Genomic DNA, 22,815 nt, shown 5'->3' with positions numbered 1-22,815 from the left:
CATCCTCACCTCTAGGTAACTTGCAAAGGCCTGGGCCCATCACAAGAAGGGTAAAGTGAAACCAGAGGAAACGAAACACCACCACCGATGATGGAACTCTCGGTGCTGCACCAGCAGGAGGCCAGCTGTGCATTACCCCTTTATGCTACGAACAGCTTCTTTAAAAAAAAAAAAATTATATAGTTCCCTTCCACCAGTGTGTGGTTCATCCAGTACCTACCAGTGTGAATGTGCCGAGACTTACCTGATTAGTCGACTTCATGAGGATGTAATTAGTGACCTTGCCAAAGGGCAGCCCCAGGTTAATGACGTCATTCTCTGTGCAGCTTCCCTCCGGTAGGTTGCAGATGTGGACCACGCGGCCGGTGCCTGTTTTCCGCTGGGCAAACTAACGGGAACAAAGACCCTTGGTTGGTCTTCAAAAGACATTTCCTTCCTGCCCTCTATCCCAGATGCTCCTAATGGCTATCTCCCCCACCCAAATAATGACTGCAAAATTAAAATTTACAAAATAAATGCAGAAAAAGAATCCATTCGCAGACACATATGAAACATTGATTTTATGCCATCTCTACACAGAAGTTCATAACATTTTTAATGAGCAATCCTATCCAGGCTTGATAAAGAGACTGGGAAATGGGCATATCCATACATTGCTGGTAGGAAGTTATATATCGACAATCTTTTGAGAATATACTTTGGAAATATTGGATAAAGCTTAAAATATATAGGGTTTGCCCAAAATTTCCTTTCAGTTTTTCCATAAGATGTTATGGACACTTTTGGGCCAACTCAATATATAGCCCAGGATCCTACAATCCCACTTTTGGAAATCTTACCTACAGAAATATATTCACCAATATGCAAATACATACAAGGACTTTTATTACAGTTAGCTTATTATAATAAATTTACAACTTATTGCCAAAACTTTTGGAAACAGCCTGAATGTCCAAGAATAGGATAATGACTGAGTGATTGATGGTTCACACATATGATGGAAAACTATGCAGCCATGAAGAGGAAGTGGTATATGAGTTGATCAGGACAAAATTTTTAAGACACATCAAGTAAAAAACAGTTGCCAAGTATAGATGTAGTATAACACTATTCTTCTAAAACAAAACAAAAACCCAAAAATGTATGAGAAAAAGATGAAGCAAGTGTTGTAAAATCTTGATAATTATTGGAACTGGGGGATCAGTACATATGGGTTAACTACGCTCGTTTCTGCTGTTTTGTATGTTTTAAATTTTTCATGACGGAACCATTTTAAAGGATATCAGCACAGACAGAGAAACACAGGGGAGGGTGCATACCAGCCTGTCAGTGCTGGTTATCTTGAAAGAGCAGAACTGCAAGGGATAAGGGGAGAGACGTTTAACCTGTTTCTTATATACCTCGTATTATTTGACTTATAATTTTTTTAAAAAACCCAATTAAAAAAAAAGAACATGAAAGGACTGGTGAACCTAATACATACACAGAGACGTTCATAGCAACAATCTTTGGGTTAGGACAGTGGCTTTCAAAACTTTGTTAGCCCTGAAATCCTTTCTTCAAACAAAAGCTTGCCCACCAGCCCAACATATTCAACAACTAAAGCGGAGCTGCTTTAGACAAACCTTATGGTCCAACACCCTGCTGCCACCCTCCATCCAACAGTCCCAAAGGCGCCTCTAAGGAACACAGTTCAGAAACAAAGACCTGGGCCTAATCACAGCTCTTGGAGGGAGGAAGTGTGTCTGTTTGGTCTGTGCAAACTTTAATCAGCCTGGAGTCTCCAGGAGGTTCAAGAATTAGTACCCATAAGCCAACCTAAAGTGGAAGAGAAGGATGCAATTTTCGAAACCCATACTAATAGCATAGCCCATATTTGCATAATCACCATCTTCTGTGATAAAGTGAACTTCAACATCTAATTACATTTGATGTAGGTCCTACTCAGCTATGGTAATACAATGGGGAAGTCTGAGGTCTCATCCCTAACAGGGTCTAATACTTGGGTAATTCTACCAAGAAAAGTCTTCATTTTTCTCATCTGGGCTGAGGACAATTAGAGTCAGTCAAGAATTTCCTTGGATGGTTCAGCCCTGAATTGGAGAAACCCATGTGCCTCTTTCAGACCTCCCTCTCTGCAGTGTCCAGAGGTCAAGCATTTCCCAAAGGGGGACAGTCTTCCGTGCCTGGCCCGGGTGGCTCCCAGAGCATGTGCGCGCCTCCCTAAGGTGCAAAAAGAGCTCTCCATAAGCTGGGAGGCTTTGAGTGTGAGCCTGGCTCAGAAGAACTGTGTCCTTCTCCAGGGCTGATGGGAGGAGAGCTAAGAGGCAGGATCTTTGCCTCTCATTAGGGCGAGGGGGCCACACCAAGATGTCGACCCAGGGCTGAGCTCTTGGGCTGGGCAAAGTTGCCAATCCTCTGAGTTCATCAACAAAAGGGCTGAGGCTGGGTGCTCTGCCGGCTTCTCTTAGCTGGGCACATTTCTGTCCACGTGACTGCTGTGGTCGGCTCGGGCTCATGTTTGCTCAGACCACAGGGCAGACACGCAGGGAGGTTCTGGGCCCCTCCAGCTCCTTGCCTGTCCTGTTGCCTAGTGACCGGGCATGAGGGCCAGCGCCTCCCCGATTGTCTCCTGCAGATTAAAAGAGCAATTCAAGAGGCTTTTATCTGAGGGTTAGTGCAGCAACTGCTGCTGAGAGCAGAGCTTGCCTCTGAAAAATAAACACCTTCACTGCTGCAGGTCACCCAAGAACAAGATGAAGTCATGCTGCAGACAGATTACAAAGATGCCAAAATAAATGGGTCTCAATTAAGGTTTTCATTTAAATTTAAAAAGTACATTGCAGCAACATGGACGGACCTAGAGACTATCACACTAAGTGAAGTAAGTCAGAGAAAGACAAATATCCCATCACTTATATGTGGAATCTACACAAATGATACAAAGGAACTTATTCACAAAACAGAAATAGACTCACAGACATGGAGAACATACTTATGACAACCAAAGGGGAAAGTGGTGAAGGGATAAATAAGGAGTTTGAGATTAACAGATTTTTATTAAAAAAAATTTAAAAATCAATAGATAAAAATCAAGAACCTACTATATGGCACAGGGAACTATATTCAATATCTTAACCTATAATGCTTGGGGCTGGTGCACTGGGATGACCCAGAGAGATGATATGGGGAGAGAGGTGGGAGGGGGCTTCGGGATTGGGAACTCATGTACACCTGTGGCAGATTCATGTCAATGTATGGCAAAACCAATACAGTATTGTAAAGTAAAAAGAAAAAAGAAAAAGTCTGGAGAAGAATATATATATATTATATATATTTATATATTATATATATATAATATATATAAAACAATCGCTTTGCTGTACACCTGACACTAACACTACACTGTAAATCAACTGCACCTCAATGAAAAGTTGCTCATTTTGAAAAAAATTTAAAAATAAAGTACCTATTTACATATTTTAAAAAAGTACATTTCATGAATGTACCCCTTGCATTGGGAGGCAGAGTCTTAACCACTGGATCACCGGGGAAGTCCTTAGAAACATTTTCTATGTGTTGTACTCTTTTGCAAATATTCAATTTAAGATAGTTCAGCCTACATTCTGTGAGTGATCTAAAATATCTTAGGTTCAAAACCATATTTGATTCATAAAGGGCATAGGGTTACATGTATAATCTAGTCCATCCTTAAACAGTGCATATAAAACATGGCTATTAGTTGCCGTATGTCCCATGGGAGACCTAAATGATGAGGGAGGAAGGGAGGATATGGTCCAGGTGGTACTTCTAAAGTCTGCTCACCAGGATCACAGACAACCCTGAGCGCCCTGGAGCAGGAAGCACAATGTTCTACATTTATTCCCTACCTGGGTTCTCTAAGAAGCCCAAGTACTGAAGGGTCTTTGAAGGGATGGTTACTTTTGACATTTAAAAAAACCCAAGCTGAAATCATACTTTGAGTTTCTTTACTAATAAGGAAACCTTTGATTAGATCTCTAGGCTGATGAGAAAGGGTGACTCCTGTATCTGCTTTAAATTAATAAAAACAGGTAACTAGTTAATTACCCACTAAACTCACTAATATAAGTACTTTGGCAAATAGATAGTACTTTGCCAAACATAAAATGCAGGACAGGGGCTGCTTGAGGTAGGAGTGAATAATTTAAAAGGGTCTGGGCTGTAAAAACTGCAAGACTTTCTGATGTAGTAAAAAAAAAAAGAAAAAAACTCTGAACTTGGAAGACAGAGGACTGACTGGATTTCAGACCCAGCTCAGCTACCGATTAGGGGCATGACAAGGACAAACTGGCTTTCCTTTCGGGGCCTGAGTTCCCCAGTGTCTGGTATGAGGGAGTCAGTCTATATGCCTCAAGTCAGATGTAAAATAGCCATGCTTATGTGGCTCAGCGTTCTAAAATTCCACTCGTCTCAGAACCCTTGCCAAGCTAAACCCTAAGATCCAGGATAATGATAAGTTTCCCCAACTGTGCTGGGCAAACACAGGAAAACTGCATCTCTCCACCCCCTGCCCCAATGAATGTAATGCCTGTCTTTCTACTCTGTGTGATCAGCCATTTCAGCACACCGTTTCACATGCACAAGGACAGTCATCATTCAGACAGTCCTGTCTGTGTTGGTCTTGGTCTCCTCTTTACAGAACTGAAGGTAAGCTTCAAGCAGGGAGCACCTTGCCAAGGTTTCTGCCCCCCTGAGTGACTGTGCCATTTGAAGGAACGAGAGGAGTTGAGCTCATACACTGAGATAACTAAACACACACACAGGGGCCTGCTACCACCCTGAGGACAGACACATCAGGTGTGTGCCTCTGACCTCCAGGCACTAGGGCCAGGGCAGTAGGAGCATCAAGACAGACCTGGGTCTGCTCTCCAGTGTTCCTGCTCTCCAGTGATGACCACGAGCAAGGGACTGACCTTCTCCAAGCTGATTTTGCTTCTCTATAAAACAGGGAAAATAAAAACTGACTCCATAGGACAAAAATGCCACCATGTATTACTATATAAAGTGTCTTCATGCAAAGCCTGGTGTCAGCAAGCTTCTGTAAATAAATACTTATTCCTTTCTTTCCTGTGACAGTTCAAGAATGTGCTGGGCTTCCCGGGTGGCGCTAGTGGTAAACAATCTACCTGCAAATGAAACAGACATAAGAGACAGATGCGGGTTCGATCCTGGGTCAGGAAGATCTCCTGGAGGAGAGCATGGCAACCCACTCTAGGATTCTTGCCTAGGAAATCCCATGGACAGAGGAGCCTGGCAAGCTACAGTCCATTGGATTGCAAAGAGTTGGACACGACTGAAGCAACTTATTATGCACACACGTGATGCTACTGACAGGGGGAAAAAAATGTAACTGTACTATGATGATGTAAGAGAACGTCTGTGCTCTTAGGAAATTCATGCTGATGTAGTCATGGGTGAAGAGGTACAGTGACACCAATAGTTCAGGAGAAACATGCATACGGATCATTGGATGGATGGACGGACAGATGGATGGAAGGACAGATGATACAGAGAGACAGAGAGGCACAGAGAAAGAACGATAAAGTAAATCAGCCAAAATGTAAAAATGTAGTGAATCTAAGTAAAAGGTATATGGGGGTTCTTATATCGTTCTTGCAACTTTTCCATAAGTCTAAATTAAATTAAAATTTGAAATTACAAAAGTAAATTTTAAAAGATGTGCTGTGAAAAAAAAATTAAAAAAAAAAAAAAAAAACATGTGCTGTGGGGCAGAGCAGCAGCTAGACTTAGAATCGTGAGCCTGGTGGTGATGGGCTCTGCTAACATCCCACCCACTAATGCTCTCCTGGGAGGCACACAGGCGACAGGTGCATTTGAAACTTTCTGGTCCAAGGTCAAGTCTCTAAGAGAGGTAAGGTGTCTGGGTGGTAACTGAAGTCTGCATTACTAACCTGGGGGGACAATCATCCATCACCAGCCCAGGAGATGCTTCAGTCAGTTCACAAGCTAGCATGAGACGGCATGCCCCCATGTGTAATCAGGGCCCTGGGTACATTTTCATCGGTTGGAGCCACTCATTTAAAACTGGATGCTGCTTCTGGATTCCCCCGGTGGTTCAGTGTTTAAGAATCCACCTGCCAATACAGCGGACATGGGTTCGATCCCTGGTGGGGGAAGATTCCATATGCCTCAGGGCAACTAAACCCATGTACTGCAACTACTGAGCCTGCGCTCTAGAGTCCACGAGCCTCAACCGCCGAGCCTGCGCTCTAGAGCGCACGAGCCTCAACCACTGAGCCCCAAATGCTGCAACTACTGAAGTCTGTGCTCTGCAACAAGAGAAGCCACCGCAATAAGAGCCCCGCACATCACAATAATAGTAGAGCAGCCCCCACTCACAGCAGCTAGTGAAGCCCGTGCACAGAAAGGAGGACCTAGCACAGCCATAAATAAATAAAGCAAAACCAGACACTGCTTCTAATGGTTCATGCGACCGGGTCTAAGGCCTCTCCAGTTCTTCGCAGATCTTTTATGGATGGGTGGAAATGTGAGCAGACTTGTGTAGGAAGAGTCTGAGACCTTTCAATGCCCTCTGATGCAAGAGGGAACAGACTTCGAAGATGAGTTCAAAGAACAGACCCAGTTTCAATAATTCACAGAGCTGTCATAAAAATGTGGCTCTGGGCAAGAGGCCCCCAGGGTGAGAGAAGTCTCTCAATCTGCTTTTAAGAGTTACAGTATAGAGTCGATCTGCAATAAACCATTTTCTCTGCTTCAGCCTCATCTCCTCTAGGTGTGACCTAATTTCACCTGGCACACAGTTTATAGGCCTCTGCTGGGTTTGTGCTAAACATAACTGAGGACAGACACAGAGAAAATGTTTATTTCTCGTGGGGTTGATTTGAATATACCATGCAGATAGTGAAAAAGCCAAGTCCCTCTATAGACAATACAACATGATCTGATTTTCCCCCAAGTATACACTTAGAGTAAGTAAATTTGCACAGGTACACTAGCTAGAGACAGACAGTGAGAGCTGAAGACATTTACCTTTAGTTTTCGCTACAGGGTTGGATTTTCTATTTTGTATACTTCTGTTACTGTTTAACATTTACATCATTTTACTATTTTTGCAGCAACAAAAAAATTCAGATTTGTAAGCAAAAAAGAAAAAAAAAAAAAGGCTCGTGCGAGTCTTCTGCATCTTCATTCTTTGCTCTTTTCGAAAACGCACAAGGTGAGCCTTGCCGAGGGGACAAGAGCAAGGATAGAGCTGGAATGGTGGAGGAGGGGAAGGGTATTTGCCACATCGGTTACTACTCTTCATGGTCTAGCTGGGTCAGGAGACCAGGGTGCTCTGAGCCAAGGACCTAAGAGGCCAGGGTGGAGAGAGTTGTTCTAGAAACAGCCAGCAATCTGAGGGGCAACCTATGGCTTAAACCTCTGGCTTCTCACAACATTTCTATTTCCCTGTGCCTCAGTTTCTTTATTTACACGCGCTTTCTGGTGAGCAAGGTTCTAGTGGGAAAGAAACCATAAAAACAATGCATGTCGTCCCCAGCCAAGGAAGCCCCATCTGAGGCACTAGCACTAAATAAACTCTAAGGTGTCTGTGAAAACTGCAAAGGGACTTTATGGGGACAGTCAGCAGGCAAAGTGCATCTCAGGCAGGCACAAGAAGACTATTTACAGGCTGAGAAGGCCCCTCTGGCCCCTTGCAGAAACCTGATTACTCTGTTTATGACGACTCAGGCAGCCAAGGATAAAGCGCCTCTGCTCCCTCACACGGCAGGAGCTTAAGTGAAAGTGAACACCCTTCTCCCTGGAGGGATCCTGGAGTTGGAGGGGAGGGGCCAGGGCCAGGCACAAATCACCCACCCTCAGCAAAGCACACAACTGTCACTTCAGTGCCCCATCTCTGTCAGAAATAAACACGGAAAAGCTTGCATTTCTACCGAATTGAGATAAGTGCAAATTCAGCCAGTAGACAGGTTGTGTGGTCATTTTAGATTTTGTGGCAGTTCAGATACCCCCTGAAGCCTCTGTCATGCCATGGAACCCCGTGTGGCTGTTCCCTGCTTAAAAACAGGGGGCTTTAGAAGGAAGAGGGCTTCCCTGGTGGCTCAAATGGTAAAGAATCTGCCGGCAGTGCACGAGACCCAGGTTCTTTGCCTGGGTCAGGAAGATTCCTCAAAGAAGTGAATGGCTACCCACTCCAGTGTTCTTGCCTGGAGAATTCCATGGACAGTGGAGTCTGGTGGGCTATAGCCCATGGTGTCGCAAAGAGTTGGACATGACTGAGTGATTAAAACACACACTTTTTAGAAGGAAGAACTGTTCTCTGCTCCACAAACCATAGTGACGTGACAGTGGCCGAGTCCTGGTGGTTCCTGCTTTTACTCAAAACGTGTTTCTGAAAAGATGTATGTTAAGCGGAATCAGGCAGAAACAGCCCGGCACTCAACTGGAAAACACTTCTGGAGGAAAAGGCACGAAAGCCTTCATGGGTCTCTATGGGGGTAGGAAGCGGGGAAAGTGGGAGGAATTTCAGTGTCCTCTTTAAACATTTCTTTTCTGCTTGAGTTTTCACAAAAAGCATACATTATGTAAGCAGGAAACACAATAGAAGTGTATATGCAAAAGGAGCTCTCTAGGCACTCACGGAGCCTGAAAAAAGCACCCTTGGGTAACAGATTAACCACCCCTTGGTGTATCTGCTTATCTTTGGAGACCAGCAACTGCAGACAGAAAAAGAATCAGTAATTCCTCTGAGAGACTCTAGCACTACTTAAAGGAGCCTCGCAGAGTATTTTTCAGTAGTGGATTCATCAACTCATTTCTCGGCTTGTCTTCACAAGTCAGTATTTTTGGATTTTAGGTTTTTCTAAACAAACGCACCTACATTTGATTGCATTTGTCAGAAACAGCAACAAGAGGACCAACAGGATGAACCGGCACTGGACCAGCTGGAGCAAACTCTGTCCTTGTCCCCCAAATATCCTTGGGAACCTCATGCGACCAAAGAGACTTCACAACTTAACAACGATAAAATCAGTCAGATGACACCTCTTTGCCTCCACTGAGCGTGTACAAATGCCTCCAAACGTCTGGGTTCATCTTGGGAAACCCTGTCACGGTGCCGAAGAATTCGGCTGCCAGGTCTGACGGCCTCTTCACCTTTTGCTCCACGGCAGCTGCTGACTGAGGCCCAAGGAGACCTCATCACCCCCAAGACAGCCTGAGAGCCTGCTAAGCAGCTTGTGGAGTGGAAGCTGGGGAGGGACAGGGGAGAACGTACTAAGGAGAGAATCATCATGATGGCGAGACCTCAGAGATGAGCAGGAGGGCTTAGCGGTTAAACGTGAGGCTTCTAGAGCCAGGTCCCCTGAGTCCAAATCCCACAGCTGCCCTTTACAGCTGGGTGACCTTAGGCAGGGAATTTAGTCTCTCTGTGCCTCGGTTCCTCACCTCATAGGGTTGTCTAGGGGATTAAATGAGTTAATACATACAAAAATGCTAAGAAAGTATTGAGCACCATATAATAACAGCTATTGTGATTATCATCTGACTATGTCTGGACTTTTCATCACCTTTTTGCTGCCACAGCACAGAAAGCAAAATGTTTCTTGTGTTGCTTCTCAGGCTCAAGCCAGATGAACGCCCCATCTCTAGGCGTCCAGAGGAAGCTGTACTCACTAATGATCACGAGTCAGCACATTGCTGGTGTCTGCCCCCTGCCTGGGTAAAGCCCTTCCGTGGGAACTCTCAGCTTCTCAGGGGGAGCAGACGGGACTAGAGGGATTCCCAGACAGAAGGAATGCTGACCCTGAGACCAGCCCCTGGTCATGCGGCCAGGAGACAGAGCGCAGGTTTATCTGGCCATAGCACGGGTTTCCCCACAGCAGGTTAAATGGACTTGTGCTCAATACCAGCCATTATTACTGCTCACACGCTGCACGGTTCACTAATCCTTGTCACCGACATGGTCTCTGACCTTCACAAGGGCAGCACAACACTGGTCTGCCCTGAGCCTCACACCCATCTTACCACTCAGACCACCGAATCAGAAGACAGTGCTCAAATGGCCACAAAGATACTCCGAAGTCAGTGGCATCATCAGAAGGCTCACAAGCCAAAATGGAAACCCAACTCCAAAAGTCATTATCAGGGGAGTATTTGCCCCATTTGAGGAAAAGGAGTCTCCCAGAAATACAGTGACTTGTCTGAGGCCACACAGCAGTGGGCTCCAGACCTGGGACTTGAACTTGGGCTCTGGCCCTGCGGTTCACTGGTCGGGGCCGGAGGACGTGGCTAAGGCACAGGCCGACACAGAAGTGTTCTGCCCTTCTCTCCTCGCCCCACTCAGCCCCCGCCCCTTTATAAAGGGCTCATCTGCCCCAGTCTCTCTTTCCTGTGTCCAGATTCCTGGCCCACCTGCCCCCTAGTCCTGCCTCTCCCATCTGGGTCACAGCCCCTTCTGCTCAGTGCTGGGGTCTTAGAGTGGGCAGAGAGCTGGCTCCATGGTCCACAGTGTGGGCAACAGCCCCTGGGGTGGGAGCCGGGCCAGAGCTGGCAACGCTTGCATCGGACACGAGGTCATGGAATCCAGCGTCTGACTCGAAGACAAATGACAGGTTCACTGAATTCACCCTCTCTCCTGGGACTGACCCAAAGCTGCTGCTGACCAGGCGTGGCTTTCCATCTGAAGACTGCACAGAGAAACCACAACGTTCTCTCTCACCAAAACATGGGCTGCAGACAGGGGCGCCCCCTTGAAGCACTTCTCCCCGAAACACAAACAAACAGAAATTGCGGTCCAAGCAGGCCTCGCTTCTCATCATGAACTTCCTCACCTCCCCACTCATTCAGCACCCAGGGTCTAAACCTAAACATCTCAGCTTGCTCTTCCCAAGCTTTGTTCTGATGCCCTGATGCGTGGAGAGGATGGCATGTGGGGAGACTGGCTCTCCTGAGCTGGAGAAGAAAGAGCCTGCAGCTGCTCACACGACAAACTGGAAAAAAAAAAAAAAAGCCACAGATTCAGGCAAAACCACACAGACACTCGCCCTCAAGCAGGGTTCGGTCAAACGCAGAGGATGAGGTGGTTAGATAGCATCACCGACTCAACAGACATGAATTTGAGTAAATTCTGGGAGACACTGGAGGACAGAGGAGGCTGGTGTATTATAGTTCACAGAGTCACAAAGAGCCAGACATGACCTAGCGACTGAACAACAACAAATTCGCTTTATGGGGGGCTCTGTGGCTCAACCCCTTCCACGCATTTCCCAGGGAGGAAAGGAAGGTGGGTAGCTCCTGGGAGACCAGGCTACACGGAGTGGGAGAAGCAAGTGGGGAAAGCAAGTTGTCACAATTGGTGGGAAAAAGAGGGATGAGCCCTTAGAGCTTCTGGACCAAAGTGCACACTGTAGAGAAGAAGGAACACAAACACGACTAAAAAAGGCATGATGCAGATGTCACCGTTTCCCCAAGGAGCCAAAAATAACCATGAGCGCCCGGCCCTTACTTTTCAAGCACATCTTCTCTTTCTGTTCAAGTTTCAGAATTGAAACTTGAAGGAAACGGTCCACTTCATTAAATGTCAAAGTGCTAGAAAACACACAACACACACACACACACACACACACACACACACACACCTCAAACTTTTTTTCTAAACCAGGACCGAATGCTAGAAAGTCTTTGAGTGCTTTCAAATGGAAGAAATTAAGTCAGATTTTTAATCTGTGTGATTCAACCCCAGCTGGACTGAATTAGACAACGTTGACCTCTGCTTTCCTGCCCTTCACTAAGCGCCATCTGTACCTGCTTCACCCAGCCTTCTCTGCACCTCTACACCCAGGCAGAGAAAGTGGTAAAAATGCTTCGATTGTGACAAGCGACAACGGAGAAAACGCTTCTGTACTCACATTTGTCCCTGGGGAAGCTGAAGGGAATACGGGACTCGACTGAGTAAACGACCTCGCAGGAATGGTCGCGTATGACGTTCCAAGATTTGAGGTGTAATCTAAATGGTAAATTACACAAAATCGAGTGAAAACCCAGTCATTTCCTTGACCTTCAGAAGTCCTTGTTTATAGATATGTGCAAGAGTCATTGCCCCCCCTATTTAAAAATAAAAATGACTTTTTGGCCAAATGTTCTTTTTAAAAATAATTAAAGTTAGCTTTTCTTTCTTGAAATAAATCATTTAAAAGAAATTTTTAAAAGTTGTAAGGCAAACATAATAATAAATAACTGGGTTAACCCCTATCCCCCAAAAGTCATTATCAGGACAGAAGCGGGAAGGGAAAAAGTGAAAATTCCCTTTTAATATAGTGATTAGTGATTGGCATGATTACACTTCTGAGTGTGCTGATAACCAGCAAAGCTTTAGGTCTAAAACATGTAGAAAACATCAAAAAGCCCAGAGAGCAAGTCCACTGCCTCTTAGTATCTTGGGATCCGTTTGCTTTACAGATGTCCAAGGAGGGCTCATCGGGGACACTTGGTTAGTAAAGATGAGGCACAAGAAGCCTTAGGGAGGGGGTTCCCTGGCAGTCCGGTTGTTAAGGCTTTGCCTTCCAACGCAGGGGGGTTTGGGTTCAAGCCCTGGTTGAGGAGCTAACATCCCACACGCTTCTCGGCCAGAAAACAGAAACATAAGAAGCAGCAGTATTGTAACAAATTTAACAAAGACTTTAAAAATGGTCCACATCAAAAAAAAAAAAATCTTAAAAAAAAGAAAGAAAAGAAGCCTTTGGGAAACTGCTTTCTGCTTCAAGCTGCTGACCCGTGGGCCCCTCCTCACCTTCTGTCCCAGCGGGGTTATAAACAGCTGTGCTGTTGGGAGAGGCACACAGAGTTCCCTCTGCTGGACCAAGGACACACCGCACACCAGCGCTGGAGGGGGTGAGAAGGGGGAGCCGGTTACTCAATAGGCTAGACGAAGAATGTGACTCAGAAATTTCACTAAGACACTCAGACCCCAAAGAGGAGAAAATAAATGTTCAAACCAAAACCTGTACACAAATGTTCACAGCAGCCCTATTCATAACAGCCCAAAGGTAGAAACACCCCAAATATAGATCAGAAGTTGAATGTTTTTATATATGTGAATATTATTCACCCATATAAAGGCTGTGTATGCTACAATGTGGGTTGCACTGAAAATATTATGCGAAGTGAAAAAAGCCACAAAAGGTCACATATTATGAGTCTAATTATATAAAATGTCTAGAAGAAGCATATCCATGGGGATAGAAAGCAGATTAGTGGTCCCCAGGGGCTGGGGGTGGGGAAGGGGATGCGCAGTGACTACCTAATGGGTATGGGTTTCCCTGGGAGTGATGAAAATGTGGAACTGGAGAGTCGTCCTATTTACACAACTTTGTGAATGTGTTAAGTACCACTGAACTGTATACTTTAACATGGTTACTATGGTGAATCTTACGTGAATTTTACCATAATAAAATGATGGGGAACCAGAAAAGAAATGATTTTTTTAAATCAATTTTTAAAATTGTGTTAAATAACCTAAAACTAAGATCATGGCATCCGGTCCCATCACTTCATGGCAAATAGATGGGCAAACAGTGAAAACAGTGGCTGACTTTATGTTTTTAGGCTCCAAAATCACTGCAGATGGTGAATGCAGCCATGAAATTAAAAGACGCTTACTCCTTGGAAGGAAAGTTATGACCAACCTAGACAGCATATTAAAAAGCAGAGACATTCCTTTGTCAACAAAGGTCCGTCTAGTCAAGGCTATGGTGTTTCCAGTAGTCATGTATGGATGTGAGAGTTGGACCATACAGAAAGCTGAGTGCAGAAGAATTGATGCTTTTGAACTGTGGTGTTGGAGAAGACTCTTGAGAGTCCCTTGGACTGCAAGGAGATCCAACCAGTCCATCCTAAAGGAGATCAGTCCTGGGTGTTCATTGGAAGGACTGATGTTTAAGCTGAAACTTCAATACTTTGGCCACCTGATGCAAAGAGTTGACTCACTGGAAAAGACCCTGATGCTGGGAAAGATTGAAGGCAGGAGGAGAAGGGAACAACAGAGGATGAAATGGTTGGATGGCATCACTGACTCAATGGACATGAGTTTGGGTAAACTCTGGGAGTTGGTGATGGACAGGGAGCCCTGGTGTGCTGTGGTTCATGGAGTTGCAAAGAGCCAGACACGACTGAGCCACTGAATTGAATTGAACTGAACTGAACCTAAAACTTACTGTCTTAACCATTTTTAAGTGTACAGTTCAGTAACATTAACTACATTCACATTGTTTGGCCACCATCACCACCATTCAGCTCCAGAAGAACTCTATCTTGTAAAACTGAAATTCTCTACCCATTCACTACTAACCCCCCAAATCCCTCTTCCAGCCCTGGCAGCCTCCATTCTGTTTTATGTCTCCATGAATCTGAGTTCTCTCCTTGTAAGTGGAATCATACAGCGTTTGTCCTTTTGTGACTGGCTTATCTCACTTAGCATAACCTCCACCCATGTTGTTGCACATGTAAGAAATCCCTACCTTTTGAAGGCTGAATGATATTCCACCGTAAACCTAGACCACATGTGTTCATCTATTCATCTAGCCTGGACATTTAGGTTGCTTCCTACCTTTTGGTTATTGTGAATAAGAAAGAGAGGCCTTTTGAATGAGCTCATCTCTAAATGCTTAACCCTATCTTCCATTCTACTTCCCCGGGCCAGAGCTCCTCTTTTCTGTGTGGGTGTTTACAACACCCTCAACATCGGTCTCCAGGTATCTGCCTTTGCCCCCTACCAGCTGAATTCTCAGCACGGCGGCTGGGGTCCCAATCAATGAAGCCAGAGCACACCCCTCATCTGCTCAGCCCTCCAGGGCTCCAGCTGCACTCAGATCAAAAGTAAAAGTCTTCTCGAGGAGCCTAAGTGCTCAGGATGGGGGCCCACGACTTCGCTGGCTCTTCCCCCCAGGTAGTCTGCGCTGCTCACACTGATGCTGCTGAGCATCCCTGGACCACACCAGGGTCTTCAAAGTTGCTATTCCTTCTGCGGGGAGTGCTGGTCCCGCAGGCAGTCATAGCTCATTCCACACCCTCCTGGTATGTCTTCAGTGAGGTCTCCCTGCCACCAGCCCCTATGAGTGAACGCACACACACATATGTACACACACTCTCTCTCTCTCTCTCTCTCTCTGCCCTGATGCTGTTTTCTGTTTTCTCTTTAGCATTTACCACCAAAGATGCTACTGGGTTGGCCAAAAAGTTCGTTTGGGTTCTTCTGTATGATGTCACGGAAAAACTCGAAAGAACTTTTTCCCCACCCCAACACATACCTCACTAGCGTGTCATCTGTCACCCCTCATCAATAAGTATAAGCTCCTTGAGCACAGGGTTGGCTTGTTTTGTCCTCTGTTTTCCCAGCAAGAATGGTACAAAGCACACAGTATGAGCTCGATGAAGGCTTGCTGAGCACATGCAAGGACCTGTCCTCCTGGACAGCACTTACTTTTCAGAGAAGAGCAGGCATTTCTGAGCATGTAGTTTCCCTTTTACATGCAGCTCCCAGTCCTAGGCCAGAAGGAGAGAAAAATGACCGAAGTAGAACTGAGTCCACGGGAAGGCAATGGATGAGTGCGGGCTTCGTCCTAAACACAGGGGGCACAGAGCACCCAGTCGCTGGACCAACCCCGCACGCGCCTCTCCCGCCCTTCCTCCCCCACCATCCGGGCTCCTCCCTCCCCGCTCCTGCCGCCCTACCCAGCCCTCACCCCACCAGCATCCACCTGCATGTCCCAAGTCTGTCTCAGACAGGAGCCTAGAGTCACAAGTCTGATTCCCTCTTCCCCTGTCAGTGGCCCCTTGGTCCCACCAATGCATGTCTATAGGAGAAGCTGGCAGGTGAAAAACCCTAGAAAAGGCTCAATCCTCCATCACCTCCCATATTAGCCAGACCCCCTCCAAAAAAGGGAGGTGAGACCACTGGAGTGACTAGGATGCATCTGGATGACATGACCCAGCAGAGGTGAAAGACACATCGTGGTGGAACGCCCGCTAAACAGGGATTATTGTGCTCTGCAGACAGGACAAGAGACAAGAGGCTGTACAGCTTAGTGCTTAAGAGGCACAGGCTCTGGGAGGGTCAGACCCATGTCTGAATCTCCACTCTACCACTTTCTGACTATGGGGTCCTGGACAAATCATTTCATCTCTCTGGGCCTCAGTCTTTGCATCTGTAAAATGGGTATAATAACAGTGTCTCTCTCTCTTGGAGAGTTATTGCTGACACAAAGAATATGCTAACTGTAATTATTATTGCTTTGGACTATTTTACTGCATCAGCAATACATTTTAGGGGGAAATTTATACTACCATGGGCTTTTGTTTGCAGGGGCTCAAAGCACTTTCCAACCACTGGAAAAGTGTCATGAGGCTCTACCTCCATTCTGCAGACGGAGAAGCTGAGGCCCTTCTATAATAATCTGTCTAGGTCCCATCTGAGAATGACTTTCTTGTCTGACTCAAAATTCTGCTAAGTTTTTCTCCATTTGTACTCTGTACAATGTATGTTGTCAAGGAACATAGACTCTCAGGCATCCTGCTGCTCTACAGAGAAAAGCCCTTTTCAAGGAGGCAGAGGCTCTAATTCCTGAGTCCCTTTTCCATAACCCAGGTTGGGTCCCTTGATCCCCTCTCACCTTGACTCTCTCATCTATAAATACAAGACTCTCTTACTTGCCTTAAAGCAAGAGATTGGCCCTGATACATTTCTGAAATTCCTGTTGGTTCTAATACCAAGGATTTTAATCAAGGGTAGCTATGGCAAGGTCCTGTCACCCAACCCCCAAGTGTCACAGTTCCTGGCCTATGAACAGCAAGGGTTGGGTTGTGGTGGCCGGCTCCCCCAGGCTCCAGCTGGAGCTCCGAGCAGGTGTCAGATGACTCACCTTCAGATCAAACACCTTCTTATCACAGATGCTACAGACGTGCGGCAGGTGGAGGGGGGCCACACCGTGAAAGTCATTCAGCTCATGCGCTTGCAGGGGCCGCAGGGACAGCACTGCCTGCTCCTCCTTGGCCCGCCTCCGGGCTCCGCTGAAGCCCTGTTTGCTGTTGTTGAGCCGAGCCCCAAAGGAAGGAGGGGTCCTGTCTGGTGTGGGCTCCTCGGGGTCATACAGCTCATAGGGCTGGCCGGGAGGTGGGGGCCACAGGCTGGGGGCCGCTGCAAGATCAGGCTTGCTCTGGCCAGAGAACCCATGGGCGCTCTCCCACTGGCTGTTTGGACCCTGCAGCAGGGGACCCACCTCGCCTTTCAAGGCCCCGGCTGGCTCAGCCACAAATCCACCTGCCACCTGCGACCCCTGGGCACTGGGTCCGTAGAAGTCCTTGGGAAAGGCAGCCTGGCCATCTTGCCCTGAGTGGCTATAGTGCCCTTCGTAGGTCACGCTGCCCGAGGTAGCAGCCGAGGCTGGCAGGAAGCCAGGCTGACCGTCAGTTTCAGAGCCATATGCCTGGCCAGAGTTGGCTTTGCCATATTCGTAGAACCCTGCGGCAGTGGGTGCGGGCCCAGTCTTTCCAAGGCCCAGGATGACCGCTGGCTGGGCAGGGGTCTGAGGCATGAAGGGGTGCATTACCATGGCATTGGGGGGCTGGCTGGGAAGGCTCACCGTGGGCCCTGGGCCTCGCGTCTGGCCAGGGGGTGAGAAGGCAAGTGCATTAGAGGGAAAGCGGGTGCTGGGCATGGTGGCTGTGTGTTGGGGCACCCCGGTGTGGCCGTGGGGGCCGCTGATCATGGATGGATGCCGCAGCTGGTTGAAGAGAGGCTGGGACATGGCCACTTTGGAGAGGACTTGGTTGAGGACCGTGGCGGCCGCGGTGTTGTTGGTGACGGCTGTCTGTGCCAGCTTCAACCGGTGGAGGGTGAGCTGAGCCTGCAGCTGGGCCAGCTGGAGGCTGGCGGGCGAAGGAAGCAGCGGGTTCGGGTTACTGACCGAGAACGGGGTCTTGTCCAGGAGCTTGGCGGCACTGCGAAGAGACAAAGGGCTAGATGCACGGCTGCTTTCCACCTGGCAGGCGACGGGCTGCTTGTTTGCTGTCTGTGGTCCCCCCTCCCATACAAACAAGACCTCCCACACAGGCCCCACATATGCTCCAGTCTGCAAAAACCTGTGCTCATACACATCAGTGAAATAATCTTTTAAATTCCAATAGGTGGCTCAGACAGTAAAGAATCTGCCTGCAGTACAGGAGACCCAGGTTCAATCCCTGGGTCAGGAAGATCCCCTAGAGAAGGGAATGGCTACCCACTCCATTATTCTCGCCTGGGAAAAGACCTGGCAGAGGAGCCTGGTGGGTTATAGTCCACAGGGTGGCAAAGACACGACTGAGCGACTAACACACACAGAAAAATTCTTATAAGGTATAATGTTCAAACTCACTGGTAATCAAAGAGATAAAGTTAAACCATTAGAAACAAGTATTTGCTGACTGAAGTAGCAAATACACACACACACATAAATGACAGCGCTCAGTGCCGGTGAGATAAAGTGGAATGGACACAAGATCAGTGATAATCTAAACTCGTGCAACTTTGCCCAAAGGTAGGCTGGCAACAGGCGCTCATTACAGCCATATTCTTCGACCCAATAATTCAATCCTATGAATATGCCCTAAGAAAACAAGCTAAAATGCAGACAAAACTTGATACGCAAAGATGTTTAATGAAACTACATTATTTGAGAGTCCAGTGTTGAAAGTTACAAATATCCAATAACAGCAGGGAGGTGACTTTTAAAGCGAGTAAATTATAATACATTGGCAGAATGAAATGTTCAGTAAGCATTCACTACTGGTGCAAGAATTTCCATTGTATTATGCAATATTTAAGACATTCAAAGAAGTCTTCCCATCATCAAGTTTAAGATAGAAGATATTCCACCACACTAAGTCCTCCTTGGGCATCTGCTCTCTCCATCCTCACCCCATCATCATCATTGCCAGTGACAGACATCATCTTGAATTTGGTCAGGTCATACTTTACAAAGAAAAAAAATGGTGACAAGAGAAAATCCATCTACTCTAATGTTAAGTGAAAAAGGAGTCTTCAAAATTACACATAGAATGAACTGTGTGTGTATATATTTGTGCCAAACACATTTTTATCCTTGTCCTCATTTCACATCCAAAAGCAACAAGACTCATGTGCCCTTCAGTCCATTCTCAAACCCAACTAGCAAAAGAAATTTAAAAAAATTACAAGGGAAGAACCTGAATTTTCGATCATAGGCGGTGGTGGACTCTCACAGAATCTTATTGCAGGGGTATCTGTCTGACACGTGCCTTTCACTGACTTCTGTTGGTTGGTTATGGTATTTTCTAGACCAAAAGTCAGGACCTGTGAACTGGAAAGGGAACAGACATTCCCTTTCATGGTATATGTGGTTACCGTTGTCAGGGCCGTTTTATAAGATCCTATATTTCCTGGTCTTAAACTCCCCTTCTGGGGAGTGAGTGCAATCAGGAAATGTGTTCGGGGTGTTGATAAACTGGAATTCTCAGGACACCTTAATGGGAAGAATGGAACTGTGCAATTGAGATTGGGGTTATCATGGACAGACCTGGCTATACATTCAGCATGCCTATGGAAGTGTGGGGGCAAAACGAAAAGTTGGGACCGTTTAACAAGGTGTCCACTGTTTAACAAGGCTTTGTACAGCGCAAGTCTGATGACAATGAAACAAAGGGGAAGGGCCAGAGGGTAGGCATAGGCAAGGAGAGAGAGAGAGGTGGTTGGCATGTCACACCTCTCCCACTTTGGATTGGTGCTCTGTACTGAGAGAATGAGCACAGGCAGGCTGGGGAGGCAGGTGAGGGGGAGAGGTTCTTCACATTTACTGCAACGCCATGTGCCCGGTGCTTGTCTGTGCTGTCTCCCTGGACCTCTCCATGAGTCCTATGGGGTGGGCAGTGTTATGTGCTGTGATAAGTCACTGCAGCTGTGTTCTAGGCTTTGCGATCCTATGGACTGCAGCCCGCCAGGCTCCTCTGTCCATGAGATTCTCCAGGCAAGAATACTGGGTTGCCATGCCCTCCTCCAGGGGAATCTTCCCAACCCAGGGATCGAACTCAGGTCTCCCACATTGCAGGCAGATTCTTTACCATCTGAGTCACCAGGGAAGCCCAAGAATATTAGAATGGGTTGCCATTTCCTTCTCCAGGGGATCTTCCCGATCCAGGGATTGAACCCACATCTCTTAGGTCTCCTGCACTGGCAGGCTTTTTTTTTTTTTTTTACCACTAGCACCACTTGGGGAGCCCATGGGGTAGGTAACTTCATCCCAATTTTGCAGGGCAAGAACCTACAGCTCAGAGAGACTAGGTGACCTACTTAACAAATGCCCATTGTTGGTGAGTACAGACCAAGGAGTCAGGCTTGCCAAAGAAGAGAAAGGGCACAGCCCTCTTCATGGGCGGCTTCACTGTTTTGTCCAGGGTTCTCAGAACATTAGGCACCCCCACATTCAAATTCAAGCACAAAACACATCTCAGAGCCAGACAAAAACAGATCTGGCTTACTCTTTCTCATTCTATGAGAAATCAAGTATTTGCTGTAAGTCATTAAAGAGACAGGATGTTCCCCCAGCCAGCAGCCTTGCTGTGCTCCAAGGACAGAACAGGCTGGTTGCATGTTAAGATACTGCAGGGTTGCGGGAAGGGGTCGAGGTTAAAATTGGTGACAGACCTCTTCTCCTGTGGGTAGTTGTGCTGGTTGCAGCCAAGCCTTGGTGGCCCCACTGTGGCTCAGGCACACATCATGGCAGCAGCAGAGTTGGGGAGGTACTAACTGTCTACGTAGGCGAGAATGTGAAAGGCACAGGAGGATGGGGTAGAGGCTGGTGATAGATTTCTACTTGTGTAGTATTAAGTGGCTGAGCTTTAGAGGAGCAATTAAGCTTAACTCAAAACCCTGCCCACACAGGGCCAACCCTTCCTACCAGGTCTGTGCCCGATGCAGCCTGTCCTTGCTAACAAGGCGATAATGAGGTGCCAACTTGGTTTCCATGACGAGAGTAAGACAAGGTTGGTTTTGTTTTTCCCAGAGAAGTCAGCTGTATTTTCTAAAACTGTGTTCTGGGCTGGAGAGAGCTCTCGCTGGAGATTCCCCTTTGCCTCTGAAAGGACATGTGGGGAAGAGCTGTCTTTCCAACGGGGAGAGCCACCCTCGCTGGGTATTTGTAGGTCAGCCATGGGAAACGAGTGCTTTCCTGAGGATGGCCCAGGTTACAGAAGTCTACCCATTCACATGCAGCAGAAATTAAGAAGACCGACTAGATTTTCTTCTCGACTTCCGCTTTGCCTGGCAAATTGGTCCCCAACTTGAATCAACCTTGAGTAGAGTGGTTTCATAAGAATCATCAGAATCAGATACCCTTTTGAACCAAAGACCCTTGGATGAAAAAGAAATGACACACCATCGTACTTTTAAAAAGTCTTAAAGTTCTCAGCCTATCAGAGTTAGTAACTCAGAATTCAGGTGCAGGGCCTTCTCTGGTGATCCAGTGGTTAAGACTCTGTGTTCCTACTGCAGGGGACACAGGTTCGATCCCTGGTTGGGAACTAAGATCCTGCAGGCCACGAGGTACAGCCAAAACAAATTGCAAATAAAAATAAATTAAAAAATAAAATTCGGGTGTGTATGACAATCAAACTTCTGAGCCAAAAATTGGGGCATGTGGTCTGAAACCCTGAAGGACAGAACTGATGTCACCCTCCTGTCTTCCTCCCCCCTCAGTTTGTCACTGTTGCATCACTGCCCTGTATTGAAAGTAACTGCTTGTGTGCCTTTCACCCTCCATTAGACATAAGCTCCACCAGGGAAGGGAGCATTTCTCAGAGATTCTCGCATTTTCTAGGCACACTTGCTTAAACTTGGTGGCCACTTGGTGACTGCCATGAACAGAATGAAGAAGGAAGATAATGGATGAATTAAAGGAAGGAGAATCTAAATATAGGCAGAAAGCAAATGGATTTTGCTGTTGTATACAGCTTGAACTTCACTCAGGTACAGAGTCACCAGAGCAGGAGTTCCAATACACCCTCTCCCTGTCCAAATCTAGGTTTGTGTGCTTGTTTTTTTCAAATAAAGTGTTTTTTTATTTTTATTTATTTGGCTGTGCTATGTGGCATGCAGAATCTTAGTTCCCTGACCAGGGATCAAACCCATGCCCTCTGGAGTGGAAGTGTGGAGTCTCAACCACTGGGCCAGCAGGGAAGTCCCCGAATCTACATTTTTGAAGTCAAATGGACAATCCCTGTGGTAGGCTGAATAACGAACCATCCCAAATATCTCTACACCCTAATCCCCAGAAGCTGTGAATCTTACCTAACATAGTAAAGGGGACTCTGCAGGTGTGATTAAATTAAGAGTCTTGAGATGAGAGGTCATCCTGGATTATCTGAGCTGGCCCAATGTAATCACAGCAGTCCTTATAAAACAGAGGCAGGAGGGCTAGTGTCAGAGAGAGAAGATATAAGGATGGAAGCAGAGTCAGAGAGGACAAGAGATGCTATGCTGCTGGCTTCGACGACAGAGGAAGGGGCCATGAGCCAATGAAATGCCAAGTGGTCTCTAGAAATTGGAAAGGGCAAGGAAATAAAACTTCCCCTAGAGGCTCCAGTAGAAACCAGCCCTGCTGACACCTTGACTTTGGTCCTGTGAGACTGATTTTGGACCTCCGACTCTCAGAAGTGTAAGCAATTTGTATTGTTGGAAGCTACAAATTTGTGGTAACACGTTACAGACACAATAGGAAATTAAAACAA

At 46.7% G+C, this 22,815-nt stretch overlaps 1 protein-coding gene across 1 annotated transcript in view; it reads right to left on the bottom strand.

Moving 5' to 3' along the window:
- RBM20 (RNA binding motif protein 20) overlaps positions 1 to 22,815 on the bottom strand; it is a 189,959-nt gene that overhangs the window by 36,030 nt on the left and 131,114 nt on the right. The window contains exons 2-6 of the mRNA XM_068961796.1: positions 16,941 to 18,018; positions 15,503 to 15,564; positions 12,815 to 12,906; positions 11,934 to 12,031; positions 245 to 388 (exon numbers count right to left, since the gene is read on the bottom strand). Coding sequence (XP_068817897.1) covers positions 245 to 388; positions 11,934 to 12,031; positions 12,815 to 12,906; positions 15,503 to 15,564; positions 16,941 to 18,018 — 1,474 coding nt within the window. The remainder of the gene's footprint in view (positions 1 to 244; positions 389 to 11,933; positions 12,032 to 12,814; positions 12,907 to 15,502; positions 15,565 to 16,940; positions 18,019 to 22,815) is intronic.

This window comes from Capricornis sumatraensis, chromosome 23, assembly GCF_032405125.1.
Source record: "Capricornis sumatraensis isolate serow.1 chromosome 23, serow.2, whole genome shotgun sequence".
NCBI lineage: Eukaryota > Metazoa > Chordata > Mammalia > Artiodactyla > Bovidae > Capricornis > Capricornis sumatraensis.
Note: the sequence above shows the minus strand (reverse complement) of the source record. Positions and strands in the feature narration are given on the sequence as shown.